Below are 18,612 nucleotides of genomic sequence, written 5' to 3'. Positions count from 1 at the left end.
GAATCAATAAGTCATGTTTTGCTTGAATGCACCTATGCACAAAGCTGTTGGAATCGGGCAGGAGTGAACATCACATTTCTGCTTCTTTGGTTTTGATTTTTCTCTCTGGTTTGAGAGTCTTTTGCACCGTGGACGGTCAGGCATGGTTGAGGAAGGATTAATGGTGGCTTGGTCTATATGGAAAGCAAGAAACGAGTTGCTATGGAACAACAAAATTCGAACTGCTGCGGATGTTGTCATTGATGCACGTTCAACCCTTGATCAATGGAGTTACGCTCAATCTCATCGATTTGATCCCTTGTTGGTACCTGCTGCCACGAAACACAAGGAAGAGCATTGGTTTAAACCAGAAATTAATAAAATCAAGGTAAACGTGGATGGTGCAATTTTTCACAGCAACGGTTTTCATGGTATTGGAGCAGTGGCTCGGGATAGCGATGGACAATTGATTGAAGCTTTCACTACTCTGAAATGTGGAGTTGTTCAACCAGCCACTGTTGAAGCCTTTGGAATTAAGGAGGCTTTGAGTTGGATCAAGTATAAGGGATGGTCTAATGTTATTGTTGAAACTGATTCAATTGTGTCAGTTCAAGCACTTTCTAGTTCTCTTGTTATGCCTTCAATTTTTGGCTTGTTAATTTCGGATTGTAAAAGTTTGTTAAATTGTTTGGTTAATGTTTGTGTGTCTTTTGTTCCGCGATCTGCTAACAGAACCGCCCATTGTTTGGCTCGGGGTTCTTGTTATTGGTCTGATCGCATCTTCAATGTCAGCAATGTTCCTAATGCTGTACATTCTGCTATAATGGCTGATTTGGCTATTATAAGTTAATGAAGTTCCACCTTCTATTCAAAAAAAAAAAAAAAAAAAACTAATTACCATAAATAGATTAATGTAATTAATATTGGTAATATTATTTTATAATATCTTATCCTTATATTTATTATATTAATATTTTAAATATTAGTAATAATAAAAATTCAAAATAAATAATTCCGTAAAATTAATTAAATAAATAATAAATAGTTTTATAAAAAATAAACAAATTAAATATTTATTTTATTAAATAATAAATATTTATTATATATTTTAGTATGAATTATTATAATCTAATAAGGTTTTTTTTTTCAATAAAATAAATATAAAAATTATAAACATTAATGTATATAAATATAAATCAATGTTTAAAATTACTAAAAATAAACATGACACACATAGAGTGATATAATAAACATATGTGAATATTATTATTTTGTTTATTAAATTTTATGTTTAATAAATAGAAAATAAAATAAACATATATATACAAAGTATTTTATATTATTAGTATGTTTATTATAATTGTAAATATAAAAATAGACATAGCTAATTTATACTATACTAAAATAAATATTTTTTCTTTCTATTGTTTCTATAGAAATACAATTCTTACATCAAAAAATAAATAAACAAACATAACTTTATAAACTCTAAATATTATTTAATTAGAAAAAATAAACAAGACACAAAAAAAAAAAAAGATAAACAATTTTTTTATGTATATTATTTATTTTCTAAAAAAATTACTAAAAAATAAACATAACACACATACAGTGATATAATAAACCTATGTGAATATTATTATTTTGTTTATTAAATTAATATGTTTAATTAATAGAAAATAAAAGAAACACATATATACATACAAAATATTTTATATTATTGGTATGTTTATTATAATTGTAAACATAAAAATAGACATATAGCTAATATTTATACTACACTAAAATAAATATATGTTTTTTTCTATTGTTTCTATATGTTGATTATTTTCTAATGAGTTAGTGAATAAATTTATCTATTAAAAAACAATTCTTACATCAAAAAATAAATAAACAAACATAACTTTATAAACTTCAAACATTATTTAATTAGAAAAAATAAAACATAAATTGTAGATAAGTATATGTGCATATGATTTACTTAATGAACACAAAATTATTTATAGAAAAAATCAATATTGAGAATCATTTACAATAAATAAAAATGTGATAATATATCAACAAAATATAAACAAAAAAATTTGCATACATTTATAACACAAATAATAATATAAAAAATACAAATAAAAAGAAAACACTTGTAAATAAATAAAAATAAATAAAAAAAAACTAATCTTCTTATTATAATTTTTATAAACATAAATGTTTAAAATTTGAGTATATTGTATTTGGATATAGTATGTATTTGAATAATAGCTTTATAGGAAAAAATTAAATAGTGATTTAATCTAAATACAAACTTTCAATATTTATAATAATGGTTGATTTTTAAAATTATATAAAAATATAAAATAATTATTAATATATCATTCAATAACTATAATAATGAGTGATAATAAATTAAATAATCAAATACTTACGATTTATATATTGTATAATAAATTGAAAATAATTTTCTTCATAATAGATAAAATGTATGATTATATGAAAATAAATTATTATGCACATATATTGTAATAAAATTATATAATGTATATATTAGTGTAAATTGCCCTATATATTTATATATATACAAAGAGAAAAAAAATAGTTTGAGAAAAAAAAAAAAAAGAGAGAGACACAAAGAGAAATTAGAAAAAAAAAAAAAAAGAAAATTAGAGAAAGAAATCCCACATCGACGAAACATAGCTTTTTTAATATGTTTATGTTTCGTCGATGTGGGATTTCTTCTCCCCTAAGTCAAACCAAACCAATATAAACATATTAAAGAAGCTATGTTTGGTCGATGTGGGATTTGTTCTTCCTTAAACCAAACCAAATCAAAAGTTGTTCTTCTCAGTTAGTGTAAAAATGATGCTATCCGACTCTCCACTCCTCATCTCACTGCACAACAGAGTCAGAGAGACCAAAAACCTCTTTTTCCCTCTCGACCAAGGAACCCAATCACCGGCGGCGGCGCAGTTGCTTCGTCCTCTAAGACCGTGTATGTCGTTTTAGTATTTTTTTTTTCCTTTCTTTCTTTCTTTCTTTCTATGTCTATCTCTTCGTGCCTTATGTATGAATTTTTGTTATTGCTCGGTATTAGTTCTCATAGGGCTTGATTTTCTTCCTTCACGCTGGGTTTATCATACAATACAAGTTTAGAATTAATTTTTTTTGGCTTCGTGTTTCTTTTAACTCGTTGCATTCCATTTTTTAGGATTTAAATCTGTATAACATTTTCTGTATCGTAAAATAGCATAAAATGCCTGAAGGTTTCCACTTAGAACGCCCTCTGTTCGCCGGTGCCTTAACTAGCACCTTCCCTCAAAGGTTCCAGGTATTTTTTTTTTCTTTTTATTTATTTATTTTATTTTAATTTTATCTCACAAAAAAAGTAATATTCGAGAAGTTCCAGATCATCAGGTGAGGACTGAGGAGCTATGCTTCTTTCTAGTTTTCACTTCGTTTCTTTGAATACCCAATTTTTCATTTTAAGCTTCTGGGCATTAAAGATTTGTTTTTTTTCTTTCACTTATGTTGTTTATTTATGCATTATTGATTGTTTTTCTTAATTATTTTGTGGGTTTAAAGGAGGTGTTTGTGGATCCTTCCCGGGATGAAAGTTTGATCTTTGAGATATTAGAATTGAAGGAAGAAGTTGGTGATGATGGAAGTGCTTCATGGTTTCTTCAAGACCTTGCCTCTGAACAAGAATCTGAAGGCTGCGTGGTAATTAAATTTTTCCCTATTATTGTTCACACTCATTAATTGTGTATTCATCTATCAATTGCTAACTTGATCATATTTTCCTTGTCTTAGATTGTTTATGGTTTTATTTTGAAAGGGTTATCCAATTTGTTTCGTATAAATGCGTACATGTTAATTTAGTCCTCTTCAGTTCTTATTCTCTAGTTTCTATCTATGTAAGATGGTAATTAAATGCCGATATATTATGATACTAGCTTTCGCAATATTTGGATATGAGAAAAGTTTCCCCAATAGTAGCTGAGATATGATTCAAACTATTGTGCCAAAGACTAATTTGCCTCAAATTAAAATTCAGGTGATTGAACAGTCAGCAGTGACTTAGGCCCCTGGTCTGTGCTATAGGAGCACACCTGCTGTCATTATAACTGCAGTAGGCCAAATGGTATGTGTCCATAGTAATCTTTTAGGTTGTGTTTGCTGTTGGTTATGGGTTTTTACTTTCTTTAGTTTGCCTTCACATTTAAGTAATGGATGATTGGCCTTTGGTCTATTGTGTGGAATCATAAATGTCACCAACCTTGTATCTGTCGTAAACTTGTGATTATTGATGCTAGGTATCTGTTCTTCTACTTCCTTCAATGTGCCTCTTCTGTAGGGACAAAGATGAAAAAACAAAAGGGAAATTGTGTTCAAATATGTATATATTTCAACATTTTCTTTCAAGTAACCTTACATAATATATCCTTTTCCTTTCCTGATGACTGATATGGAATGGAAGAGAAATAGTGAAACAGTGTGCTGCTTCATCACCTGATTAATCATTATCGGTATTGAATATTTTCTTTCCAAATAATTTGTATTGAACTGCCATTAGAAACATTTACGAAGAACTATGATGATTGCAAGAAGTGCTTTTGAAGCATGGCTTGTAGTTTCTCCATTGCATGGAAAATATTCTTTGTTTATCAAACTTCCTTTGAAGAATCTCAAAGTTAAACTGTATTAACCTTTTGGGCTCATATCAATTCATTATTTTGGTTACTTGAACATAGGCTATCTCTAAGGGACGGCAAGGTAGGGAAGCACAAAATGTTGTGAGGGTAAGTTATTTCTCTTCTTTTTTAAAGCTAGTTTACTATTTTCTTTCCACCAGCTAATTACGGTTTAGTGTTTCTGTGCTCTATTAATATTTTATTGTTATCTTGTAGGTATATGTTGCAAATGTTCGTCTTAAAGAAGTTAACACGGATATCCTAATTTCTGCATATGAGCCGATTCATATAAAGTAAGTACTAGGAGTTTGTGTTCTGCTGCAACAAGTTCTCGGTTTTTTTGCTTTTCTTTCTGAGAGTACAAATCATTGATTAAATGCTATCACCTATACTTGAATAAATAACACCTAAAAGAAGAGCATCTACACATGAATATACTTACAACATTCAGTCAATCTATGCATAATTTCTCTTGTATTTCAATAATTTTAAACAACTAACAAGTTGAAACATGTTATATTAATTGCAAGTGTAAGATTAATGCCTCTTTTTCTTCCAAATGTTAAGATGTTGAATTTCAAGGATACAAATGTATTTCCTCTCAACATAAATTTTCCTGCCACTAGTGCTTTAGTAATGTAAAGAGGCAGAGCATAATCTTCCTCCTTTGCACCCTCCTTGTGTTAGATTCTCCGATTGTGGTTCAGTTCCCAAATGTTTGAACAGAAATAGATGGTAGATGGTAACAACACTGTTTTGTGCTGTGTTAATATTTCCGACACCCTCCCACTTTCCTTATTGTTTTCAGTCCATTGAGTGAAAGTGCTACCGCCGTCGGGGCTGGTGCTGCCACTCCTGCCGAGCTTTCTGGATGTACGCCAATGGTTGAGGTCTTCAAACTTGCTGTCTCAACGTTTAAAGTCAACAACTGGGGCCTTTTTGGAAGTGTATAGATGAGTCATAGGGCCATGTATAGATTATACATGAATAGGTTGTTTTAGATTTAATGATTATTTTTTGTTCAGAAAGATTGTTGCCAGTCACCAAACTTAGTTTCTGTTGTCATCTTCCATTTTCTTTGAATGTTGAACTGAATGGCTTCTTGGTTTGGTGACTTTGGTCTCAGTCCTTTTTGTAGAGTTTGAATTGTTAAAATTACTTTCTGATCATCTCCCTCTCTCCGCTGTAGATGTTACTGCATGTGTTCAGTTTTACACAATAAAAATTAACCTCATGGTACGGCTTTGTAAATGATATCACTTCTTTTTTATTTTTTTTAACAAAATTTTGTGTTTGATAAATTGACTGGAATTTCATTGAATTATAAAACTAAAAAACTTAACTTTTTGAAAGAAGAGTTAGTGACCACATTTCAGGTGTTTTTTTCCTTCTTTTTAAGTCATGTATTTTTTAACTTATTATTATTATTATTATTTTTTTTTTTGATTCAACATGTATATTTTAACTTGATGAAAACACTTTGGTTCCATAAAAAAAAAGGCCACTCTGGTTAAAGAAATAAAACTAATTCGATGTTATATACAGTTTTTAGAAAAATAAAATTTATCTTAAATCTGCTTCAATGTAATAGTATAAATGCCCTTAAAAAAAAAACAATAGTGTAAATGTACAATGTCATTTAATATTCCTTCTGTTAATAATCTTTGAACACTTATGTTAAAAAACATCTCTAATCAAAAATAGGAAATTGATGAGCATAATTGTATTTAAAAGTATATGTTAAGAGTGAGACTAGTATAGTAACTCATATTTATTGAATGGGAAGGGAAGCTATTTCAATAAGCATGATTAGCAGAACCAGAAAAGGTAGTAGTACACCAAAAAAGAATAAAGAAATATAATTCTCTTAATTTTTTTGGAATTGATTAGTTTAGTGGTACTCATAGAGTCATATGTTAGACATGAAAAATAAAGCACAGCAGTATGTCTGTGTTGTCTTGAACACGTGGGAAAAGCCTTTGATGTCCTTTGGTAACTAACAACCATATATAAAAACTTGGAAACTATGCATTTGATGTTCATCTTCTTAAAGAGTTCTTCAATAAGTTAAATACTTCAACACTAAGCAGAGAAAGAATGTTCAAGTCGAAACTGGCCATTTAACAAAGAAAGACGGACTCTCCTGCTTGAACTGATAGCTATTTCGAATCAAGCTTGAGAATGGAGCTTTGCCACAAGAATCAATGGGGTTTACCAAAGTACACCTCTATGAGATATGGGCCAGATCATAACCATGCTGCCATAACCATGCTGCCATGCTTGCTTTTCTTCACTTCAATTCTCCACCTCCTGGTTCTCTTTCTTTCCTTCTTTCTTGTGTTATATAATGCTTTGTTCCCAATTGGGTTCTCTTGTAGCTTGTTCTAGTCCTAATATATTAGATTTTTCATTATCTGCAATCATCCATAGTATTCATGTGTTTTTTATTTTAAACTATCAAAGTTCATGGTGGCAACTTCTATAAGTTACACAAAATTGAACTAAAGCACAATAATCTTTGTTAGAAATGTTCTGTTGAACCCTTAAATTTTTTAAGACAATGAATTTTACTCATGTATATATATAAAACTATTGTCCGAAGCAACTACAGAAATATGCTAGACAGATTAATTTCGGTTTGCCAGTGTACTTTTGTGAATGTGGTCAGGGTCCTGAGGACACTCAGTTTAAGGCAACAGTTACAGTTGGTGATCAAATTTTTGAGAGCTCTAGATCCTTCAACACTTCGAAAGACGCTGAAAGTGATGCTGCAAAGGTTGCTTTAATGTCTTTCTTAATGGAAAACTTTCAAGAGGCAAGCACTCCAAAGTAGCTAAGAGCTTTTTCTTTTCTTCACAAATCTTGTGATGCTGCAAAGCTTGGGGTTTTATAGAACTGTAGTGTATTTAGTTTTAGTGAAGAATGTTTAGAATGGGTTTCTATATTGGAATTTTCTTTCTACTGCTTCAGTTACATACTTGTTTTGCAGCATCATTTCTGTGTGGATGAATGTATAGAAAATTGTTAGTCTAATTTACTTTTTTCCATCGACAGGACGAGTCTCGAGTTTACAAGATTCTCTTGCAAGAGATAGTTCAGAGAGAAGATTTAAGCACTCCAGTTTATAAAACTATAAAACGTGGTGAACCCCACAAGCCTATTTTCTTTACTAGTGTGGAGCTGGATGGAGAAATTTTCCATGGGAAAGCAGCAAAATCCAAGAAACAAGCAGAGTTGGATGCTGCAAGGGCTGCCTATGTCGCTCTTAAGGAACGTAAGTCCGAAAAAACAGTTCATTCTTTCTAATGATTTGTTTTGCTGACTCTAATCTTCTATGTTCAAGTGAATCTTATTTTGGTAGTTTGACTAGTTAGGATGTAGCAGCTTTACAAGTAAATCAGAAACTGGAATATACTTAAAAAAGGTAACCAGTTACCATGAAAATAGTAAATTATGAAATGAATAATGTGTTTATTTTCTTGACATCTATCTTCAGGTGGATCAATTCAGAATGTCAACTTCACTTCCTCTAGTTTAGGAGCACATACTCCCAAATCAACTTGGAGCTCTGGTGTGGCCTATGACTTGGTACAGAGTCTCAAACACCAATGCATTTTGGTTCCACATCAACCTCAGACTTATGTTGAAGCTAAAGAGAAGTTTGATACATTAGCAGATTTAGCAGAAACCATTGTAAGCACAATGGAAGTGGACAACTCATACCCTGCAATAACATCTCATATGGAAAAACTGAATGAAGCTGAGAAAGTCTCTGCTGTTTCTTCTCCTTCAGTAACAAACTCGATGAGCAGTGATGTGAAGAGTTACTTGCTTTGCAACAAGGTGAGAGTGTACTCACAGTTGCCCAATCATCCATTCCCAGAAGACATTACTGTGCTCCCCATTAGAGAAGACAAGTGGGTAGCTGTCAGCTTGGAATTCCCAAATGAAAACAACAAAGAATAGTTGAAAAATTCATTCACCCATAATCATGAAATATATTCCCATCAACAATTGATGCCTATGTAATGTTTTTTTATATTACAACTTTAAGTTAAAAGTCTTCATTTTTATGTAAACAGAAACACTCTTTACATATATATAAAAGCATATATTTAAGAGTGTATATAGTATAGTTATAACTCATTTCAAATGGTAATGCATGGGGTTTTTGGGAATTGGCTTAATTTTTGGTGATATTAACGACGACTGAGTTGTGTCGTCGGTAAAAGTGGTGATATATCATTTGCCCCCGAAACCCTATTCAGCTATTCTTCATCATTTGGTTCCTTCATCTCTCTCACTCTCTAAAGTTTCTCTCTCACTCATACAAGCGGCGCCGGTGATCTCGTTTTCTCTTCAAGCTCTGAAAACGCTGCCCAACCCAGGATCTCCTCTCCTCCGGCGGCCTCTCTCTCTCCTGCAGGTATTATTCCTTTTCCATTTTTATATAAAATGTCAGAAAGTTCTCAAACTCACCGGCATCTCCCTTCTCGGTAGATTCTGGCCACAATCGTCATCTCTAGCGACGTGCTCTCCACTTTTTTCAGATCTAGTAATTTTCTCTTTCACTCTCTTTAATTTATAATATAAAAAAACTAATTAGAAATTTTGTCCTGATATGAGCTAAATTATACCCTTAAAACTTTTCAATTCATTAGGTGGCGTTTGTTTAGAAAGAATGAAAGTATAAGAATAAGAATAGCTATTGGAATAGAAATAAAATGAAATAAAATTTAAAATACATAAAAAAAATTGATAAAAAAATTGGAATAATTATTCCACCAAAATGTTCAAAAGGTCATTCTATCAGAATGGTATTCCAATAATTTTAAATGCAACTAAATAAAGGAATGAAACGAAAATTGTTTCCAATTCCATTTCATTACCTCCAACCAAATATTATTGAAATTGTTGAATTTAGTACCATTATAATTCGAAGCACAATTAAATACATATCGAAGTTTAAAAGCACAATTTAGTAGATAAATAACTATACATTAATAAAATTAAATAGAATTAGACAAAAATCCAATAATTGAGAGTAATTTTTAATGATATGAAAAGTTTGAGATATGATTTGGAGTAAAAATTCTATTTACCCTATAAAAAAAATTATATTAAATAAAAAATAAAAAATTTAATTTTATTAATTAAAAGAAATCTGTTTTAATTTTAATTTATATGTAAGTTAGAACATCTCTAAGAAAAGCTAAATATAATATTTGCTTGTTTTTTTGGTGCCAAATTTGGCAATATATTTGGATAAAGCATTAGAGATGGTCTTAAATGGATAAACTTTTCTTTTGCTAACAATGTGTAGTGCTACGCACATAAAATGTCGATCAACAAGACTTGGATCAAGAATCCAAATAAATTATCTGATGAGTATGGAGCTGGAGTAGTGGCATTTCTTGAGAGAGCTAAAAATTTTGTGGATGAAACAGGACTGGTTAAGTGTCCTTGTAACAAGTGTGTCAATATTCAATTGCAGACAATCAATGTAATAGAACATCATCTTTTCAATAATGGTTTTCTTCAGAGTTATACTAATTGGTATTGGCATGAAGAGGAGGAAATAATACCAACAAATAAAGTGGTGCAACAATGTCAGGAAGATGAGATAATGGATGGTCTTAATGATATAGAACAACCAGAAAAAAATAAAGATGATGAAATTGTGTGTGATTATGAGATGAATACAAGTGAAGAATGTGTGTGTGATGATGATGAGATAGCTACAAGAGAAGAAATCGAGTGTAATGATGATGATGGTGATGATGATGAGTTACCTACAACTGAAGAAAACCAGCATGATGATGAGATACCTACAGATTTCAGAGATGGACAGGATTATCGCGATTTGTCTGCAGAGATGGAAGCTCCATTATTTCCAGGGTGTGAGAAATAAACATCTTTGAATTTCTTAGTTAAGTTGATGTACTTCAAGGGGAAAATTCCTAACAATATTTTTGATGAGTTATTGGGGCTGTTACAAGATGCATTTCCAGCTCCAAATAATTTGCCAAAGTCACGTAATGAGGCCAAGATGTTGCTGCGTAAACTAGGACCTGTTGTTGGGATTCCAGAGACATGGAGTACAACTAATCACATGGACGACGAAGGTTGGGACAGCAAGGACGCCGAGGACAGCTATGTAAGTATATTTTTTTGAAGCTTTTTACTATGTTTATTTGTAACTTGTTAGTGTTGATATTGCAAATTGTATGATACAGGAAAGGTTGAAAAATGTGCTTGAGATTCAATTACAGTCTCCTGCAAGTTCATCAGCTGCGAGTGCTTCCATCTCCATGGATGAAGAGGAAAACACCGCCCTTGGCTTGAGGGCGCAACATGATGATGAACCTCCTCTTTATGAGCAAGTTCAAGGTATGATGGCGAGCATAAGAGCAATGGAGGAGTATATGGCTGCGTTAGCTGGAGCCTCATCGTTTCCACTTCCACCTCCACCTGATCAGGATCCTAAAGCTCCGAGCCAGTAGAAAGAACGATCTTATTCGTGTCTTTTATTCTCTTACAAACATGTTATCTGAATTGTGGTCTAAGCATTGACAGTATGGGACATTTCTTTGACAGATAAATTTGTATTGAGCTGCTATTAGAAAGAATGAAAGATATACTAAGAACTAGTAGTTGTTAATCAAAGAAGGAAATAATAATTCCTTATGCTAATCTGACAAAATGGTTTCAAAACATAGCTTGTAGTACCTCTTTTGAAGACAAAATACTCTGTTTATCCAACTTGCTTTGAAGAATATCAAATTTAAACTATATTAAACTTTTGGGCTCTAATCAATTTATTATTCTGGTTACTTGAACACACTATTTTTTAAGGGTTGTGAAGGTAAGTTGTTTATCTTCTTTCCTCTTTCATTTTTAATGCTACTTTATTATTTTGTTTCCATTTGCTAATCAGCTTTAGCGTTTATGTGCTTTATTAACATGATGTTGTTGCGAATTTTCGTCTTAAAGAAGTTAACACGGGTGTCCTAATTATGAGCCAATTCATGTAAAAGTAAGAGTTTTGAGTTCTGCTACACAAGTTCTTGATTTTACTTTCTGAGACTACAAATCTTTTATTAAATGTTTTCCATTTGAATAGCCATTTGCATAAAATAGAGCCCCAAAAGAAGAGCATTTAGTCATCCTATGCATAAACTCTCTTCTATTATATATCAAATTTTTTTAAAAACTACTAATATAAGGAAACATGCTATATTAATTGCAAGTGTTAAAACATGCTATATATCAAATGTTCTCGTGTTAGATTCTTAAAGGAATTCAAGAACTGTCTTCACAACCGATTGTGGCTCAGTTCCCAGATGTTTGAACAAAAATAAATGTTTGATAGTAACAACACTGTTTTGTGTAAAAGATCATTTGAACCAGCATAATTCTTGTTTCAGTCCATTGACTGAAAGTGCCACTAGTGGTTTTAGATTTATAAATCTACTATGAAAATTAATATTGGTTTTAACATTTTGTTCATTCCTCATTGTATTACTATTTATTAGTCTTGTAAGTTGTAATGATTGTTTTATGTTAAGAAAACATACTGCCTTTACTATTTCATAGTCTTGTAAGTTGTAACTACTGTTTTATGATCAAGATTCTTCAGAAAAGCAAGTAGTCCTTTACTAATTAATTCAAGTATTTTTGGATTTTATTTTTTAGTTAATATTAAAATTTGAGTTTTCTCTCTCTCTTTCTCTTTTTTTTTTTTGCACTGACAAATCATGTCAAATACAATATGGTATTGAATCAAATAAGTAAAATAATATAAATCTCTAATATTAAAAATAAAATAACATGGTAATACCACCACACATAGTACATAGATCATCTTTTTCGAACCAAAGTGAAAATGTTCAGAAGAATTGTATTAAAAAAAGTATGTTAACAGCTCATACTTACTGAATGAAGAGGTACGTACCTTAACTACTCCCTTTATAAGCATGATTTTTTTTTGAAACAATTTAAGACTGAAAAGAAAAAGAAAATCTAAATTTCTTTAGAACAGATTATTAGTGTTCATATATTAGACATGAGAAATAAAGCACAGTACAAATTGGTGTGTGTGTGTGTGTGTGTTTTGGACTGAACACGCGGGAAGCCTTAGATGTCCTTTGGTAGCTTACAGCCATATAAATAAGCTTGGAGACTTTGTATGTTATGTTCATCTTCTTTATAGTTCTTTAATAAGCTAAGTTTAACTATAAACAGAGAAAAAAATGTACAAGTCAAAGCTGCAGGAGCTTTGCCACAAGAATCAATGGGGTTTACCAAAGTACATAACCCTAGTTCGTCAATGGCATTTCTTTGGAGATATGGGCCAGGCCACAACCCTCTCTTTGGAGCCTCTGTTTCAGTCAATGGCATTTCTTTTGACTCCCTCATCGTCTCCAAATCAAACAAACAAGCCCATAACCATGCCGCCATGCTTGCTTTTCTCCACTTCACTTCTCCTCCTTCTCCTGGTTCTGTTTCTTTCCTTCTTTTTTTTTTTTTTTTTTGTTATATAGAATATTGTGCTCCCAATTGGGTTCTCTTGTAATTTCCTCGTTTTGTTTCTTTCATTTAGAGAATTTCTCAAGTAATCATTACTTATGCTTATGAGGGGTTATTCATGCTTTATAGTTGTTTGTATGAAAAAGTTACTTGGTCAACTTCTATACTTATTTACTATATTAGATGAGTTGAGTACGTAATTTTAAGCATATTGATTCTTAATATACTGCCATATCTATGGTAGACCCTGACCCTGCTAGTGTTGCAACACTTACAGTTGAAGAAAGTGGCCAGAATCTTGATATTCACTCAAATGTTTCTTGGTTGAAAAGTGGTAAGGATCTTCAACTTAGTAATTTTCTAAATCTTTCTTATGCTAACTTGATTTTACCATACTGAGAAACTATTCCAAAAGATAATGAGCCTTTCACATTTTGTTGCTCATAATGATTCTTAGTTCTTTGGCCAATAATGTAGAACAATGTAATGAATCATTTAATGCAGTATATTGCATACTTTATCTGGAGAAGCATGTCCCTCAGAAGTATGATATTTTTATTAGAATACATAATTTCCTTCCTAGATGCAGTAAAAGGTGAAACTCTAGTATTTCTGTCATGTGTACATATAAATATGGTGGGTATGATTTTCTGTCATAACACAACAAAAAGAATGATATAGAATAATAATGACTGTAAATTTATGCTGAAATTTGTTGCTTGTAACATCCTTTTGTTCTTCATTATGGTTCAGATTCTTCAACACCAATCAAAACCAACAAGACAGGAATGAATGTTGAAGAAACGTCTAAGAGTCTCGAGATGCAGTCAGATGCTTTGGGCATCAGTGATGGTGAGGAGTCTCAAAGTACAGAATTATTTAGTATATGCACAAAATAGTAATGTACAGATAAATTTATGTTAGATTGAAAGGCAATTAAGTACTGTCTCTTGAAGTTGAGTTGTTTTTGCTGAGACCATCATTAGTTTCTGTATCAAATAATAGCATGATGTGTATAGTTTCTCTACGAAACTATACAGAGAAGCTGCATTCAAATAGCTACAGTTCACTTTTGAATTGATATTGCTTATTCTTTCAAATGGTTTGTTTTGCTGGCTCTAATCTTCTATGTTCTAGTGAATCATCATCTTTAATCCAAATGAATCGATCAAGTACTACTTCATATCTTTCAGGTGAATCTACTCCCAAATCAACTTGGAGCCCTGGTGTGGCCTATGACTTGGTGCAGAGTCTCAAACACCAATGCATTTTGGTTCCACATCAACCTCAGACTTATGTTGAAGCTAAAGAGAAGTTTGATACATTAGCAGATTCAGTAGAAACCATTGTAAGCACAATGGAAGTGGACAACTCATACCCTGCAATAACATCTCATATGGAAAAACTGAATGAAGCTGAGAAAGTCTCTGCTGTTTCTTCTCATTCAGTAACAAACTTGATGAGCAGTGATGTGAAGAGTTACTTACTTTGCAATAAGGTGAGAGTGTACTCACAGTTGCCCAATCATCCATTCCCAGAGGACATTACTGTGCTCCCCATTAGAGAAGACAAGTGGGTGGCTGTCAGCTTGGAGTTCCCAAATGAAAATAATTGAAAAATTCCTTCACCCCATTATCGAGACACAAATGTATTCCCTTAAAAAATTGATGCCCATGTAATGTTTTTTTTTATATTACAACTCTTTTAAGTTAAAAGACTTGGTTTTTATGTAAAAAAGAAAAATATTGGCTCTTTACAAATGAGTTAGTAGTAATCTTTTATAAAAATATATAAAAGCATATATATTTAAGAGTTTTATGGGTTTTGGGGAATGGGTGGGTGGCTCTCCCTTGTGCCTAATTTTATTTAAGTGATACTACTGACGACGAAAGGGTTGTTTAGTCGGTAAAAGTAGTGTATGGTATCGATGCAATTATCATTTCCCACTCAAAACCCTATTCGTCTATTCTTCAATCTTGTTAAGGGGTATGATTTAGTACGTGTTAAAGCTTGAGGGGCAAAAATCCTAATCAGCCTAATTATTAAAGGTATATTACAAATTTTATTTTTTAAAAAAAAAAAGCAGAAAAAAGAAAACAATGTTCAAAAATCTGTAATGCCCATTTTAAAGATTTATTCTTACTCTCTTATCTCTAATATAATAATAAATATATAATTTGTACTATAATTAAGATGCAAAATTTACATTATATAAAATTTTGTTACAATTATTTATAAAATAAAAGTTAAGCAAATAAAAAGTATAAATGAAATAAAATAAGAAAAATTACGCTGTATCTAGAATACTCACCTAGTATATATAAAAGATGTACTAGAACTATCTCACGATAAGTTTTTTTTTTCAATTATTAATAACTACATATAATAATAAGGCCTAGTTCATATATTAATTCTATAATTTCATTTTTATAGGTATAATTTCATTAATACTTGGTTGCTTTGAGAAGAAAGAATCTCACAAAAAGGCATGGAAAAAGATCTCCGATCAGAGATACATTTTTCAGTTTTCGATGTGTAATTGTGAATTTATAAACTTATTAAATATATAATTTTTGTTAAATTATCATTTTATTTTCATTGTCTATAATATTTTGGCATGGATATATCATTTAGTTAGCTTTGACTAATATCAAAGAAATACATAATATTTACCTCAATCTTTAATCTTCTAAAGCACACCTAATTAGGATTAGTATGAGGGAAACTCTTTAAGAAAATACACTTAATTAGGAAAATACTAAATGGAAATGGTATCATTTTCTCTTGCACTTTATGAAAACTAAAACCTTTTTTTATTATTATTATTATTATTTTATTTTTATTTTTTTTGAATTTATGAAAACTTACCTTACAACTTTTATCAAACAAATATTATATGTTTACGGGAGAACATGTACATACCAGTACTAATTTCTTTCTCACTGAAAAGCAAATTATTAATGATAATAATATCGATTGAGGAAGCAATCAGTTGGTAGCAGTAATACTAACAAGTGGATCATCAGTGAATCTGCAAAAATTAATAAATGAAAGAAAAGCAAAGATCAAATCTGAAAGTTGTTATCAATGAAACTGGACAAAAATAAAGAGATAAGCCTAACAAAATAACAGACAGGAATGGCAAGCTGCACATCTTTTGGCTAAATTATGGAAAGGCTCAGTTGATATCTACTGTTGTCGGAGGAAAATAGACAACACCAAATATAGCGAGTATTCAAGGTAAACAAGAATACTCTTTTGCAAAACTGCGAGTATTCACCTAGAATAGCGAATACTCAAATATAAATAGCGAGTATGTGAATAAAGACAACATAAAATGTAAAAGAGACAGAATTATAGTGGTTCAGTCAGAACTTAGTTTGCTTAGTCCACTTTTTGCAAGAGTTTGTGATCCGATTTTATTCAAATTCGATCACTCTTTTATATAGAAAGCAAGTGGTCCTTTGGATTACATAACCGGTCAGATAGGACCACATTACAGTATTAGTTACATTTGATTTAGATAAAAAAAAGGTTTACAGAATAAATGAAAGAACTGTTTCCACCGTTCTTAATCAATACTTGAACGTATGCGACTTTGGAAGTTACATATTGACCATTCATTTTCCTGAGTACCATATGAACTTTCAGGCTCTCGATGTTACCCACATATAAGGTCTTTGGACCACTTAAAACCTCTCGGGGTAATCTATAAGGTAAAACACCCGCGACCATACGGGTCGCGTATTGAACATTGATGTACTGACAGCATAGAACTCATGGGTTCAAGATGAGTTGTCGCGTATATTAGTCATTCTGACCAGACGTCTGAAAAGATACGGTCTTCATTCAGACCACACTTGGTCCTCACATATAATGATATATGCGTGACTTATGATAACTCTTGGTCCTGCTTTCTTTACTAATGAGCATAGTGTTGGAAATTATTTTACCAGGATCTTAGATCTACTCACAAGTATGTTGTTTAAACATCCTAAATATGAACTTTCTAAAACGATAAATTAAACACATGTAAAGTTAAGAAAACCTTACATTGATGCAGCGGAATTAATGTCTCCTTCCACTCAGATCTCTAACCCTTGTATCCTTTCTGTAGCAGAGTATAATCAAGATCTGAGCCCGGATGTCCTTCTTCTTCAAGTTTGATCCTTCACAGTCTTCCAATCTATGATTGAGTTACCGCTTGCTGTGTGTGGGCACTTACTCTTTCACTAGGGTCACGAAAAAGATGAAGGAGAAAAGAGAGAGGGATTTCGGCCAAGTATAGAAAGTGGGGAAGGCTCAGTTTTTCTGAAGAGAGAAATTTCTGTCAGAAAAGGTTATTGAAAACTTGTGATTTAACTGAGCCATCACTTTCTATTTATAGGCAACTACTAGGTTTAGGTTAGGATTTATTTGGCATTAAAATAATGAAAATATTAATTTGAAAAACCTCATCTAAGTGGCCGGCCATGGTGTTATAATGGGCCTCACTTGATTTTGCAGTTTTATCAAATTTTATCTCTATTTTCTCAAAAAAATGCCAATTTTCCAATTCTAACCTTTTAAATGCCAAAACTAATTATTTAATAACTAAAATACATTATTAAATAATATTGTCATTTAATTTAATTATTAATTAGACATATAAAGTCCATTAATAAATAAATAAACCTAGAAACTCTTTTCTTTACAATTTCACCCCTGCTTAGTGAAAATTCATAAAATTAGACATAGTCTAACTTTAGAATTATAATTGATCAATCACGAATCAATTAATGAGTCTTACAAGCAGAATGTTCTCAACTAGAATGGGGACCATGGATCTATATGCTGAGCTTCCAATAAGTGAACCAAATTTACCAAGTAAATTCCTACTTATTAATTCTTCGTTGAATCCACTCTTAGAACTTAGAATTGCACTCTCAGACTTATATAGAGCATATTGTATGTTCCACGATATCAATATGCTATCTCATTTAACCATTGTTATAATCTTATTGTGATTTAAAGATCCTCTATATAGATGATCTACATCGAGATGGGAATTCTTTACCGTTCTCACCCCTCAATGTATTTTGCCCCTTAAGACACTTAGCTACCTGTAAATGGTGTTTAGTGATCTAATAATTAGTCAGTTAAACAAGAGCTCATCCATTTACTTCTATTTGCTAAGCTCGAAGGGAATTATCACTTGACTTCTATACACCAGTAGAAGCTATAGATTCCATATTTATGTTCAGCACTCCCACTCAATCATACTATCATGTTCCCAAAATATATGTATCACCCTGACCCAAAAGTAGGCTTAACTAATAAATCTAAGAACATGAATAGCACTCCTAGAGATGGAAATTGGTCGGTTAATGTACGGGGAATGCAATCCCCGCCCCCATCCCCGCTACTTATTTATACCCCCATC

General features: G+C 31.4%; 3 protein-coding genes across 9 annotated transcripts; all 3 read left to right on the top strand.

Annotated features, from left to right (window-relative positions):
• Window positions 1-142: 142 nt before the first annotated feature.
• On the top strand, window positions 143-829 carry LOC115720193 (uncharacterized). The gene has a single exon (XM_030649350.2). The coding sequence runs from the start codon at window positions 143-145 to the stop codon at window positions 827-829; it is 687 nt and encodes a 228-aa protein (XP_030505210.2).
• Window positions 830-2,756: 1,927 nt separating this feature from the next.
• On the top strand, window positions 2,757-11,500 carry LOC133032938 (uncharacterized). Of its 7 annotated transcripts, none has more exons than XR_009685478.1 (6): window positions 2,758-4,769; window positions 4,878-4,954; window positions 7,716-8,085; window positions 8,158-9,216; window positions 9,985-10,818; window positions 10,898-11,500. XR_009685478.1 is itself a non-coding variant. In XM_061107424.1 (6 exons), exons 2-6 carry the CDS (start codon window positions 3,224-3,226, stop codon window positions 5,612-5,614), a joined length of 483 nt encoding a protein of 160 aa, XP_060963407.1. In that variant the 5' UTR covers window positions 2,758-2,962; window positions 3,218-3,223; the 3' UTR covers window positions 5,615-5,912. The 7 variants fall into 7 exon arrangements, 2 of the variants coding, with proteins under 2 accessions (XP_060963406.1, XP_060963407.1); XR_009685477.1 differs by having other exon boundaries at window positions 7,716-9,087; window positions 9,162-9,216; XM_061107424.1 differs by lacking the exons at window positions 7,716-8,085; window positions 8,158-9,216; window positions 9,985-10,818; window positions 10,898-11,500 and adding an exon at window positions 5,470-5,912 and having other exon boundaries at window positions 2,758-2,962; window positions 3,218-3,298; window positions 3,553-3,690; window positions 4,722-4,769.
• Window positions 11,501-12,727: 1,227 nt separating this feature from the next.
• On the top strand, window positions 12,728-14,866 carry LOC133032937 (double-stranded RNA-binding protein 1-like). The gene is made up of 4 exons (XM_061107422.1): window positions 12,728-13,159; window positions 13,468-13,524; window positions 13,944-14,042; window positions 14,384-14,866. The coding sequence occupies exons 1-4, from the start codon at window positions 12,955-12,957 to the stop codon at window positions 14,803-14,805; spliced, it is 783 nt and encodes a 260-aa protein (XP_060963405.1). The 5' UTR covers window positions 12,728-12,954; the 3' UTR covers window positions 14,806-14,866.
• The last annotated feature ends 3,746 nt before the right edge of the window (window positions 14,867-18,612 follow it).

This window comes from Cannabis sativa, unplaced genomic scaffold (assembly GCF_029168945.1).
Source record: "Cannabis sativa cultivar Pink pepper isolate KNU-18-1 unplaced genomic scaffold, ASM2916894v1 Contig1, whole genome shotgun sequence".
NCBI lineage: Eukaryota > Viridiplantae > Streptophyta > Magnoliopsida > Rosales > Cannabaceae > Cannabis > Cannabis sativa.
This window is presented reverse-complemented; position numbering and strand designations above follow the sequence as displayed.

What these genes read in the sequence shown, in the direction of transcription:
- LOC115720193 (XM_030649350.2), top strand. Translation starts at nt 143, where the DNA reads ATGGTTGAGGAAGGATTAATGGTGGCTTGGTCTATATGGAAAGCAAGA.
- LOC133032938 (XM_061107423.1), top strand. Translation starts at nt 10,600, where the DNA reads ATGTACTTCAAGGGGAAAATTCCTAACAATATTTTTGATGAGTTATTG. An exon ending in AGGACGCCGAGGACAGCTAT is followed by an intron (nt 10,819 to 10,897) that starts GTAAGTATATTT and finishes TGTATGATACAG; the next exon opens with GAAAGGTTGAAAAATGTGCT.
- LOC133032937 (XM_061107422.1), top strand. Translation starts at nt 12,955, where the DNA reads ATGGGGTTTACCAAAGTACATAACCCTAGTTCGTCAATGGCATTTCTT. An exon ending in CACTTCTCCTCCTTCTCCTG is followed by an intron (nt 13,160 to 13,467) that starts GTTCTGTTTCTT and finishes CAACACTTACAG; the next exon opens with TTGAAGAAAGTGGCCAGAAT. An exon ending in TGTTTCTTGGTTGAAAAGTG is followed by an intron (nt 13,525 to 13,943) that starts GTAAGGATCTTC and finishes ATTATGGTTCAG; the next exon opens with ATTCTTCAACACCAATCAAA.